Raw genomic sequence first — 12,705 nt, forward strand, 5'->3', positions numbered from 1 at the left:
GACCCGGGTCATTTCCCGATCCCATCCCATCCATCCATCCATCCATCCATCCATCCATCTATCTGTCATTCCCTTCCTGTCACTCATCCTATCGCATTAAAGGCATAAAATCCCCACAAAATATTCAAAAAAAACATATACAGGCAATGAGAAATACAACTAGGCAGAAATGCCTTTCCACTTCCCACAAATCCCAACATAGACCCAGCCAAGCACTATCAGGCGTGGTTTGATGTAAATGATAAAACCAGACATGGATAAGGTTGCTTAAATAGCACTTGTAGGCACTGCACTGAGAGGTTTTTTTTCCCGCCCCAGATTTAGAGATTGACTTTTGCAGTTAGGAACCGCAAGGTATGAATGTGCTCTTTGATGTTCCATCTTGCACAGCTCAACAAGCGCAGCCTAATATTGCTAGCAGTGCAAAAGCTCATTGGATTCCATCTCCAAGAGCCTGGTGGTAGCAGGCGCACTGGAGAGTCAAGAGCTTATCTCTTTCCAATACTCACTCTGCGGGAGATCTGTCTCTGTGTATGTTGCCATTTGCCAAATGCCCAAAGTAGATCGTTTATTCATCTAGCAGACACTTTCATCCAAAGCAACTTATAGCACAGGCATACATCAGTATGCTTAGTATGCACGAGCTGAGGGGGTACAACAGACATGGACAGTGGTAATAAATGCCACAGGCAGTCCAGAGGTCAAGAGGACACACTCACTTTGCGCACTTGGCGTCCGGTTTGCTGGTAGTCCTCTGAGGCGAGAGCGCACAGAGGCCGTGTTTGCGCTTGCGTGGCCGCCCCGGCCCCCGTCTGCCCAGGCTCCTGTTGGCCTCCTCCTGCTGCTGCTGCTGGAGCAGCTGCTGCTGCTGCTGGTGCTTCTCCCTAAAAACCCCACAACACACAACGCACAATCCAGATCAGTTTACACATACCACAAAACACAACGCACAGTCCAGATCAGTTTACACATACCACAAAACACAACGCACAGTCCAGATCAGTTTACACATACCACAAAACACAGTTGGCTTATGTGTGTTCAGCTGCACACATGCTTTAGTTCAGCTTTGGGGGGTATCATAGAGAGATTGTTTGGAAACCCATCTATTAGTTATGTGATTAGTTATGGTCAAATTCTGCAATGTGGTCAAATAGGTAGTGTTTCCTTCAAATGCTCTTTGATGGCTGAACATGAGGGTAAATGTGAAATTCAAGTGGCCCAAAGACTGCTGGGCAATGCAGGAGAGGTCAGGGGTAACTCACTGGCTGTCCTTCCACCTCTGCAGCTTGCCCAGCTCCCGCTGCTTGTCCTTGTACCTCTTCTGCAGCTCAGCCAGCCGGATGCGGTACTCCACCTCCATGGCATCAATCGCCTCCAGCGAGGCCTTGGAGAACATCTACAGGAGAGAGAGAGAGAGAGAGAGAGAGAGAGAGAGAGAGAGAGAGAGAGAGAGAGTTAGGAACACTGTTAAGAGTAGCGTCTTGTTCATTACAGGCACTGTTTTCTCAGCATTTTCTCAACACACCAAGGCAGGGATGACAAGCCATTTTCTCACTAACAAGAGGCGAGGAATGCGAGAGATTTCAAATCTGACCGGCAAGGCACCATTCTAGCTTTATTTTCAAAAAAGAAAAAAGAAAATCATCCTTTCAGCCGCTGGTGGAGCAGTCAACAGGGGCACCCGAAAGAGCCTCAAATTGCCTGTTCCAGCCATTTTCACAAATGTGCGCAATGACTCCATTCGGCAGGGGGGTCACCCGTCTCCTCTGTGAGTGCCCTTTTTAAGACACACACCCATACGCACAGCCATGTACTTAGACACGCTTGCAGAGACAACAGAACCCCTCTGTGCATTTTAAAGAGCTCTATAGTCTCTCTTTGAAGGAAAAAACAACCTCAAAAGGACAGCATTTAAAACACATCAACAAACATTAGGATAACGATAACAATGACAGGAGATTTTCGACAAGGGTGGAGGGTGTGTGTGTGTATGTGTGTGTGTGTGTGTGTGTGTGTGTGTGTGTGTGTGTGTGTGTGTGTGTGTGTGTGTGTGTGTGTGTACGAAAGAGGGAGTCATTACTGGCTCATCCTTCTTTTGCCTCCAGCTGTACTGCTTGTTTGGGTCGAGTTCTCGGGGCAGTTGGATGTGAGACTGGCTCTCGATGGCCTCCAGAAGAATCTGCCTGCTGGCCTCGAGGAGACTGTCCAGGCCGCAGAAGTCCAGGCCTGCTGCAACACAAAGAACCAGACGATCAATACGCAACACTAATTGCAGCCAGGCAGCCAAAGACGCGGGGGCCATAGGCGTATCTAAAGGCTCTCCTGTGGAGTGACACTGCCATAAATACAGGCCTGTGCTGCGCCTCAGACACTTAAATAGATTAAGAATGTAGAGGAGGAAAGGGGAGAAAGGGAGAGAGAGAGAGAGAGAGAGAGAGAGAGAGAGAGAGAGAGAGAGAGAGAGAGAGAGAGAGATGTGTGGCAGCACAGTTGCCTTCTCTTTAAATCTCCTTATTTCTCTAAGAGCTACATGAAGGGTGCTGTACGCACAATGAGGGCACGTCACCCGCATGCTGTTCATCACTGCGTGGAGGATCTCTCTCTCTCTCTCACTACATGGTGAGTAAAGTCTCAGTGTGACAACTCTCTATATTTTTCTTTTCAACAACCTGCACACTTCAAACACTACAGGAGCCAAAGTGATCTGTATTAGGAGTCCCTAATCTAGTTACCAATATATACTAACTACTGCATAGACACTCCACACAGGGCTATGCATATAGAATACTAGATTGCTATGTATATAGAATGCTATGTAGTTTATTCATAAAAACTGACTATTTATTCTACATGTGGCTACAGTATCATATGAGTCTTACAATATTTATATACACAGAGTGCACTAGTGCTACTCTACTCATCCAGTACTCTTCATCCAACACTATTTATTCAAAACCATTTGTCCCCTAGAGAGTAAATGGTACATGACAATATAATAATAATAATAATAATAATAATAATAATAATAATAAGAGTAGCCATTGAGGCCATGGTGCTGCTGGGGGTGCTGGCGGTGGGAAACTTACGCTGCGCTGCGTCGTCCTGCCGCCGTTCCATCTCTAACTCGGCCAGCTGGCTGAGCAGGGTCATGCCCTCCAGGGCTGACGACTCCAGAGAGGAGATGCCAGCACTGCGGTCAGCTGCCAGGACGGACAGGGAGCCGGCCTGCGGCAACTCGCTGGCGGCCAGCAGGGCGATCATGCCCGCCATGGGGTCCTCGGGCAGGATGGTGAGGACAGGGGCACTGGCCGGGAGGGGGAGGGCTGGATGCAGGGGCACGGGAGAGGGGTACGTGGGGAACAGATTGTCGGATTGCGGGGCCTCGTCGTCTGGACACGCTGACGCGGAGGAAGCGGACGCAGACACGGGCTCCTGTGGCTCACGGCACGCACTGAGCTGCTCTGGTGTGGGGGCGGCCTGTTCGGACGGACGGACCGGCTCGGTCTCCTGAGGACGGGCCTCAGGTGGGCCCACAGAGGGCTGGAAGGACGAGTCCGCCAGCCTGATGTACCTCTCCGAAACCTCCACCTTAGGCCTGCCATCTGGGAGCGGGGCCTCTGGGATGGAATACGGTTGGGTGCAACCATACGACGAGGACGCCGCCACTTCCACTTTAATGCCTCCGCCAGATGCTTCCTTGCTGCCTTCCATGCGCTCGTCCAGTCTGGGTCGATCCTGGACCTCCAGGCGCGCCGGGCCGATGGCGTCCTCCATGCAGACGGCTGCTGCGGCCTCTGCTGCGTCCCTGGAGTGGCGCAGGGCCCCCAGGCCCTCCTGGCTCAGGCCCTCCTTGCAGTCCTCCAGCTGGGGCTCCTGCTTGGGGGAGGGGGCGCCGCTCTTCCTCTCCGGCGTCTCCGGCTCTCGGGAGGCCTGCAGCGGCTCCACCACCACCGGAGAGCACAGGTGCCGGGGTTTGACGTCGGCCGAGGCCACAGCCGCGGCGGCGGCGGAGGATGCCAGGCGCTCCAAGGGCTCGGTTGGTAGAGGCACGTCTGGGGCCAGGCCATCGGCGTCCGCGGCTGCTGCCGGCTGGAGGAGGTAGGGGTAGTGGCTGGCGAACGGAGCGGCTAGGGGCTGGTACGGATAGCCGGGAGGAAGTTCTGGGAAGAGAGGAAGGAAGAAGAGAGGGTTAAATGAATGAGAGAATGTGAGAGAGAGAGAGAGAGATAGAGAGAGAGACTAAGGGGCTCGGAGTGCTTATGTAGAGCGGCAGACAACAGAGAGCTTAGTTCCCTGTGACAGAGTGACAAAGTGATTAATCGCCCATGTGCACTTCAGGACTGAGGCTTTATGAAAGTTTCATGAGCCAAGTGGCCTCAGTGATGGCATCCCAAATGCCCAAGAAAACACACACACACACACACACTCGCTCAAGAGTCCTTCCACACACACTAAGAGAAGCAACATAAACAAGATCACAGATATAAAGTTATTCATCTCTATTCTGACACAGTACCATTTATACATTTTTTTACCATTCACAAATCACTCACACAGAGAGAGAGAGAGAGAGAGAGAGAGAGAGAGAGAGAGAAAGAAAGAAAGAAAGAAAGAAAGAGAGAAAAAGAGAGAAAGAGCCAGAGAGTGCAAGAGAGCGAGAACTGTCAGGGGACTAGTGGCAAAAACTGCTGCTTTGGTAAGAAGTCTCTATCGCAAGCAAGCAAAGTGGCAGCTGGTAATCCCAGATGTGTGGGACTATTTGCAGCCTCCTCATTAAGGCAGCCCAGCCCAGCCCAGCACGCTTTGACATGAAGAATGGGCATCTAAGCCTCCGCGCCTGCTGTCCTGCCCAGATCCCCAGGCCCCTGCCCAACATGCTCTTCAAATTTGTTACCGGAAGATCAATAGCCAGGGCTGCAACAATGACTGCTTCTGATGTGCTCTGTAGTTTTAATTACAAGCTATATGCAGATTCATACCATCGTTAATTAAAAAGCTACATGCATGCAAAACATATGCATCAATCATGGACTTTGATGTAATAATAATAATTCAAGTACAATAACTCTGGCTTTCTGTTAGACTCCCAAAAGTTATTCCAGTAACAGTGACTACAAAACATGACCAGGTCATCAGCATATTTACATTACACTATCGACTATTAATAACAGACTACTTACACAAACATCGCCTGGAACGTCACAATAACAACAACAATGGTCTGATGGAGAGATTTTTTAAAACTTCTCTTCTCCTAAGCCCAGTAAATACACACACATTAGCAGCTGTTTTAGCTCCCAAAATCCACTTTCCACTCTTGTGGGCCTATGATGTTATGAGGATCCTGATGAACTGGTGCAAACTGCAAAGCATTAGCTACTCTTTCAGGGGTCCATAAGACATTTACAGAATTAACAACCACCTATAGGGAAATTAACATATAGGCTCTTACCACCTTTAGTACTATTTAAGGTTGCAATATACACATACAGTACATTACATTACATTTATACAACATACATACTGTACATTCTATACATATACAGTATTCATTATACATACCAAATGAAAGCCAAGCTCAGGCATATGAGAGAGAGATAAAGAGAGAGAGAAAGAGTGAGTGTGTGTGTGTGTGTGTGTGTGTGTGTGTGAGGCTGACCTTGATACATGGACTGAAAGGGGGCTGAAGCCTGCTTCTGTAGCTCCAGTCCTTCCTTCTCAGCCACCTCCACAGACTCCTCTTTGGGCCGGATGGGCGAGGGGGGCGGTGGGGAGGCCGAGACCGGGCTGGGGGGGTGCGGGGCTGGGGTGGACGGGTGCGAGTAGGACTGCGGCGGGAACGGCTTCTCGGCCTTGAGGTGCTGCTGCTCCTCGGACTTGAGCGTCGTGACGGACGGGGACGGCAGCGGGGCAATGGGCAGCGGCGTGAGGGCCTTGGTGTAGGACGAGGTGGACGGCGTCGGCGAGCGGTGCGGCGGCTTGCGAGGGTGCAGTGGCGGGGCGGAGACGGCCGAGAGGCCCGTCTTATGGGTCCCCTCGCTGCCTCTCTTGTCCACTTTGTCCTCCATGTCGGCCCTTTGTTCGCTGGCCTTTAGCCTCTCCTGTGAGCGGAGAGAAAGCTGTGGTCAGGACGTGCATGCTGAGAGAGGCACCACGAGCACAGACACCCACTGGAGATGGTCCCGAACACAACCAGCCGAGAAACTAGCAGGTGCCATTATTCACACAGATTTAGGCAACGACAACAAAAAGGCATATGACAACAAACGCACGGTTCGTCCCGACTGCTTCTCACAAGCTTCCGATTTTCACTCCAAATGGCAAAAGCCCATCAAAGACACAGCTAGCAGCAGGGTGCCACCTTCAACATCTCTATGAACCCCCTACAGAGAGCATTTTAACAGACGTCTGGCACAGGGTATGGAAAGTAGTGCGAGTGTGTGTGTGTGTGTGTGTGTGTGTGTGTGTGTGTGTGTGTGTGTGTGTGTGCACTGAATGGAAGGAGGACTGAGCCATCCAGACTCAGAATGAACGCAATTTTTCCTTCGTCTTCTCTGCATTTAGATGTACAGTAAATGCTCATGTTTGCGGAGTTTCGTCCTGTCACTTTGCACAAACATGCATATTGCAAACACTGCAAACTCAGCAGAAATTGTGTGTTTGTCTGTCGCACAGTCTGTATGCACAGTGGTTTGAATGCATACAGGGACACGGCAAATATTTAATGACTGCACATACACCAAAAACCTCCGGTCTGATACCGTGTATTGTGGCAAATATTTGACTAGTAGTTACTGTACATAACCGTAATTAGAAGTCAGTCAAGTAGTAGTGAGTAAAATGAAATAAGTGCTAAATAAAAGATGTGCTGTGCGATTGCTCACCACGAACTGTGCGTTCCTCTGCATCTCCATGACCTGGGCGGCCTGCTGCTGGATCATGTAGAGCTCCTGCTGGCGCACGAGCTGCTGGTGGGAGAGCAGCTGGAGCTGGTGAGCGTGCTGCAGGGAGCTGCCCGCCGGAGGGTACAGCGCAGGCCACAGAGGGGGCGCGCGCTCCATCAACTCCGCCGCAGCTGGGGGGGGGAGGGGTAACAACAGGAGGAGGAGGTGAGGCTCAGGTATGTTCAGTATGGTGGGGAGTTTCTGCATGGGTGTAGTAGATCTTAAATAAATGTCCATTATTTACATGTTTCACAGTATGGAAAAGATTGTTTCTCTGGCTAGTATTTGCATTTTCACACATAATCGTATGGAATGTCCACAATGATAGAAACATACGTACAAGACATACAAATACAAGTTATACATGGGCAGGACAACTACACAGCCCATATTTGCCTATATCAGAAAAGCCAATATACAGAAAAAAACAGGGGTAGTGCAAGTTACGAGTAGCGTACATATGGATATGAAGAATGCAAATACTAATCCATATATGGAGGTTAAAGAAAGTATACATATTTTGACAAGACATTCATCTGAGACTCAGATATACGAATGTATATAAACCACAAGATAACATAACATTCCATTTCCAGCCCTTACCCACACACTTGTAGAGAAAAACAGACATGTCAAAAATGTCTCTCTAAAGGCCTGTGGGGAACCTACCATAATGGGAGAGATGCTCCGCAGGAATGACAATCAGCTGGCCAGACTGGGGATCGCGGGCAAACTGGTACGGTGCTGGGATGGAGCCCGGCATGGCAGGAGGGTAGCCAGGGGACAGGCCCTGGTGCATTGAGGGGGGTGGCAGGCCTGCATGGATCAAACAAACAAAAATGAAAACTACTGTTAGATTACCAGCACAGGACTCCTACGCAAAGCCTGGAGTTGATGGTCCATTTGCATCGCAACTGAAGTGGTTTTGGCAACTGCTCATAGCTCCCTTTGTAACGCCATAATGCCAACTCTGCACTTAACTTGAACAGCTTTTTCTTCATCTATGCCAGGAATGGAAGCCCTTTTGAACTTGTGCTAGGCTAGGGGCATTCTTGTTTTGGGAGTGCTGTCTAGACTGCAATCTCAGTGTCAGGGAATCGCAAAGGGAGCACATTGGTTTGTGCTGTTATTTTTGGATGAGGAACATGTACAGACCATGACTTTTTTTTTTTTAGGTTTTTTTTTTCTGTCTGGGGCAGACAGTTAGGACATTCTTAGAAGCAGAGTTGGAACAAAACTGGCAGAAACACACCAGACAGGCCCACAGAGACGAATCAGAGGAAATGAAGCAGCCGTGTGACACTGCAAACACGGCAGAACCACCGCAGCGCCCATCCCAATCTCAAGGAGTGGGGAATTACAGCACAGTGAAAACGGTGAGGCAAAAGGAAACCAAACCAAGCAAAACAAAAACAAACAAACAAACAAACAAACAATCAGACTGCAAAACACCACAACATTCTTTGGAAATAAAATAACCTTGAAGTGCCCCAGTACAGAAACACTAAACTTTTAATCACGACTTCGCCAGCACGGCGACACATTGAGAAGAGTCCGTGGTCTTACCGTAAGGTGACCCCTGCAGCCAGACGGAGGGAGTGGCGGAGCGCGGCAGCCAGGGGTGCGAGGCCAGGTGGGAGCCCGGGTCGCCGGGCCAACGCCCCGTTCCAGCCAGGGCCGGCCCACCGGTCACCACCAGGTTAGGGTTGAGTCCACTGGCCGACACCATTGGGGGGTGCATCTGAGTGTACTCAGCCAGCTCCTTACTCTCCCTGCCGATGGAAAACCAAGAGAGAGAGGGAGAGGGAGAGACAGAGAGAGCAATTTAAAAAGTGGTTACACAGAATAATGAGGCTTTCTGTCATTTGTTCCCTTTTTTTCCAGGACAAATTAGACACAGACACCACAGCCCAGGATTCAAAGTCTGAAAAACTCAAAGTAAATAGATTTTTTTTTTTTTGCATAATGTAAGCATGCTTCGGCCTGGGAACAAGGCCAAAGTTCGCAGTACCGTGTAGCTGTCTGTGTAATTGCTACTCAAGCAATGGGAAAAAATCTCATGCTCCCTTTTGCCAGCTGACCACTGCTAATTACGCAGGTCCTTCATTAACGGTCACCCTGGTACTTTATTTCATATTTGAATTTTTTTAGAACAACTAGCATCTGGACCCACGCTGTAGTAGCATTGCTTTTTAAGCGACTGTGGCATATAAAGGCATTACCAAGACATGGGGCACTAACTCTCGTTCACCCGGCCATTCATCCATCCAGGGTTAGGCAGTGGGAGCAAAAACTGGAGGCCGATCCCCTGCTGGGAGAGCCAGTCTCTTTTATAAGCAGCAATTTCCACAGTGGGGAAGGCAAGGCTTTTTCTGCCACTCTAAATGAGTGCAACACTTTGAAAATAGACTCCCATGAGCATGGGGAAAGTACCCATAAATCCATCTGCTCCTTAAAGAAACCCACGCTGCGAGGGAGACCAATAAAAACATGCCCTGTTAAGCCAATGAGGAGCCATCAGAAGGAGTCGAGCGGCTTTTCTGAAGCAGAGCGGAAGTGCTCACAGCCTTCGGCAGTAAACTAAAAACATTTTCATAACGAGGTGCAATTAATTACGTGCGCTCTCCGCCATTTTTACTCTTGGCTACCTCTGAAGGCAAGACGACATACTTAAATTCATTTCGGGGCAAAAATTATCTCCGTTTTTGGCAAGAACCACTACTGCTGCTGCTGCTGCTCGGATACAGGCCTCACAAGGCACTGTATATATCTCGTTTGGATCCTCTTTCGGAGCGCCTTCACTGGTAGCTTATGAGAACTGTGAGTTACTTTAATGAGTAACCTTCAAAGGACAAACATCCTATCCTTTAACGGCTCTTATCGCCAGTTTACACATAACTGCGGGGGGAGAAAAATCAATCTTGGCCACAGAACTGTGTGGTGCTGCTCCTCCCCATGTCTCTGTGAGAAGATTGGGTATAGACTTTCGGTTCCATTTTACCCAAATTTCACCCAGTGCAAGACAAAAATCCAAAATGCAACAGCAGACACAAAAGACTTCAAAGGCTTCCAGTACGAGATTACATTAATGAATACAAGAACGCAGAATAAATTATGCTGTATTACATTTTATGGCCTTCATCTAGCTACATGTTAATGGTTACAATGTCAAAAAGTAACATTCAGTAACTGAGTGGTAGAATTTCATAAAAATTAGACATAATGCATACTTGGTCTTACAGTGTTAGGTAGACAGACTTGAATTATATATATACTGCCATTGTACAGACACCAATACAACAAAACTTGGTTTGCTACAACTGAGGGTGTACTTAGGATAAAAACAATAAAAAACAGATAAATAAGAATGTCTAAATAAGTACAGGTGATGTTAAGATAAATAAAATAAAAGAAGGATAAGACTGCATCTGTTGCCCATTTGAAATGTTATTGCACTTGTTATATATTATTGCGCTTGTTGATAACTGCGTTGTTGATGTTAATTGAGCATGTTAAACGTCTCACCTCAAAACCTTCTCCTGTTCTCGCTCGAGGCGGCCAGTTAGGAGCCGGTCGTCACGGTGACGTGTGCGTTCATCTCCTCGATCGTCCTCAGCGTGACCCGAGTCTGTGAGGGGGCACAGATAAAAGAGGTGAGGGGTCAGATTTCAGATGGGGGCTGGTGGGGGGGGGGTAGGGTTTATGTTGGAAAGGCACAGGTGGTTTGCATGAAGCCTCAATTGTGAACTCTGGAATTCGCAGACCCATAAATCAAATTCATTTGGGAGAGCCATTCAAAGGAATGTCGTTTCGGCAGACTCAACCTGCATTTTAAGCTCAATAACCTCAGACAACAAGATAACTATGCGTATATTACAGCGAGCACCTATGTTCCAGAATTATCTAACACATAGCAGGCCACTGTAGTGTGTTATTCCATCTCTGGTGCGTTCTGTGTTCACTCCACTCTCAACAGGACTTCAAAAGGGGTCTGGACTGTGCCTGGGTGTCAGAATGTGTTTGCATTTCTCCGTGGGCATGGACGAGTCTAAAGATAGCCACAGCTCTTAGTGACAGAGCTTATCAGTCAATGGGCTGATTCAGTTTGCACAAGTCAAGTGGGATGAGTTAACACAACATGGACATTACCACCCCTCAACAAAAGCCGATGACGGGCACATCAAATTGACTGTACGGTTTCGTTGCTGGAGGGCTATGGTCAGTACAAAGCAAAATCTAGTAAAATACGACTCAAACAGCAGTCTGCAATAACACTATAGCTCACTCTAATCCACTTTAAAATCAAATGCACATCCAGCAGCTGTTGTCGATACGATATGTGAAAAAATAAAAATAAAAATGATGCGACTTGAACAACAATGGTCAATATTCTGTTTAAAGCCAGGAGGGTTCCATGCCAGCATTTCAAAATAGCCTGAAATAAATGTCACAGTGAGTGCAGGCTCCGGGTGGCTGGAGAGATGCACCCAGGTCCCCTCAGTCATTTTTACGAGTGTATTGAACCCTTCAGTATTGACAGCAGGCCGAGACTGGAGGAGGAATACGCTCTTGGCAAACCTCAGAGGGCCACACGAGAGGAGCACTCCGATCGCGGTCATGCTCCCGAGCCAGAGGTTTTTCCCACTCGTTTCCAAGGTTACTGAAATCTAGTCCCGCAAAACGCTATCCGTCAGCCATCGGCGGAGGAGGAAAGGGAGGGGCATAAAAGGAGAACACCCAAAACAAACATGATCAGAACCCACACAAAAAAAGGCACCGTTCTCCATTTTTTTTTCTCTTCGGACACATTTATGATTTCAGAACGTGCCCGCGGTTCAAAAGGGGAGCTGGTGTTATTACTACAATCCCTGCGCACACAGAAGGAAATAAATTAATGCCTCGCCCCCTCGCTCAGTCAAGGCTGATTCTATTGCTTAGCAACAAACCTAAAGTCCTATTAGAATTCAGCTCTTGTTTGGAGCTTTTAGTTCTGCTCTGTAAATTACATTTATAATGCAGGCAGGAAGGCAGGCAGGCAGGCAGGCAGCGTCTTAGTCAGAGAAAAGGCTTAGTATACTCACACACACACACACACACACACACACACCTCCCTACACTGGCAGGCCCTACTGTAAGAAAAGCACACTGACAAGACCTCAGCCATCTCTTTTACATAAGGTCCCTGAAATGGCTTGGTAGTAAACAGGAGGGGAGGCTCTTAGGCTTGGGGTTTCTCTCCGCAACACAATCAAAGGAAAAAAGGTCCAAAAAAAAAGCACTCAAACAGGTGAATTGTTAAGATATGAAGAGAACTTTTTTTTATTCCTAGTGAGAAGTCTACTGTTGAAATATTACGCAAAGCCATATACACGTGTTTCCCGTTTACCAACAAAACTAGATGCGCGCACTGCCATGGGGCAGAAGACGCTTGGTGGCCGTCCACAACGTTATAAACTTAACCTAAATAGTCGGCTGCTGTAAGCTACAATCGGATTTTTTTGTATACCCCTGTTGTCTCAATGATAATAACATCTCATTTCAGACTATATTTCAAAGTTTGCCGTTCATTTGCTAGCCTGGCGGGCCATCCTATATCATTGAGATGTATAGTCTGGCATCGAATCATTCACCTCGCTTAATCCAAGGGGCGGGCAGAGAATTGTCTTTCAAACTGCCTAGGCATGCAATAGGCCAGCGCTACGACCATATCCGTATCCGGTCGGCAAAACGGCAAATACATCCTTCTTCGAAAGGAATG

At 48.2% G+C, this 12,705-nt stretch overlaps 1 protein-coding gene across 8 annotated transcripts in view; it reads right to left on the reverse strand.

Annotated features, from left to right (window-relative positions):
• The window catches only part of tnrc18 (trinucleotide repeat containing 18), a 74,339-nt gene that overhangs the window by 28,103 nt on the left and 33,531 nt on the right, over window positions 1–12,705 (reverse strand). For 7 of the 8 annotated variants that reach the window (XM_076266105.1, XM_076266104.1, XM_076266103.1 and 4 more), the window contains exons 6-14: window positions 10,473–10,575; window positions 8,514–8,719; window positions 7,617–7,763; window positions 6,888–7,078; window positions 5,663–6,104; window positions 3,090–4,163; window positions 2,084–2,232; window positions 1,266–1,399; window positions 720–884 (exon numbers count right to left, since the gene is read on the reverse strand). In XM_076266105.1, the coding sequence (XP_076122220.1) occupies window positions 720–884; window positions 1,266–1,399; window positions 2,084–2,232; window positions 3,090–4,163; window positions 5,663–6,104; window positions 6,888–7,078; window positions 7,617–7,763; window positions 8,514–8,719; window positions 10,473–10,575 (2,611 nt within the window). The remainder of the gene's footprint in view (window positions 1–719; window positions 885–1,265; window positions 1,400–2,083; window positions 2,233–3,089; window positions 4,164–5,662; window positions 6,105–6,887; window positions 7,079–7,616; window positions 7,764–8,513; window positions 8,720–10,472; window positions 10,576–12,705) is intronic. The other variant, XM_076266100.1, reaches the window with a different exon arrangement.

The sequence above is a fragment of the Alosa pseudoharengus genome, unplaced genomic scaffold (assembly GCF_046254945.1).
Source record: "Alosa pseudoharengus isolate Yale_2024_CS ecotype anadromous, Long Island Sound unplaced genomic scaffold, YU_APseudo_1.1 YU_APseudo_1.1_scf_4, whole genome shotgun sequence".
Taxonomy (NCBI): Eukaryota; Metazoa; Chordata; class Actinopteri; order Clupeiformes; family Clupeidae; genus Alosa; species Alosa pseudoharengus.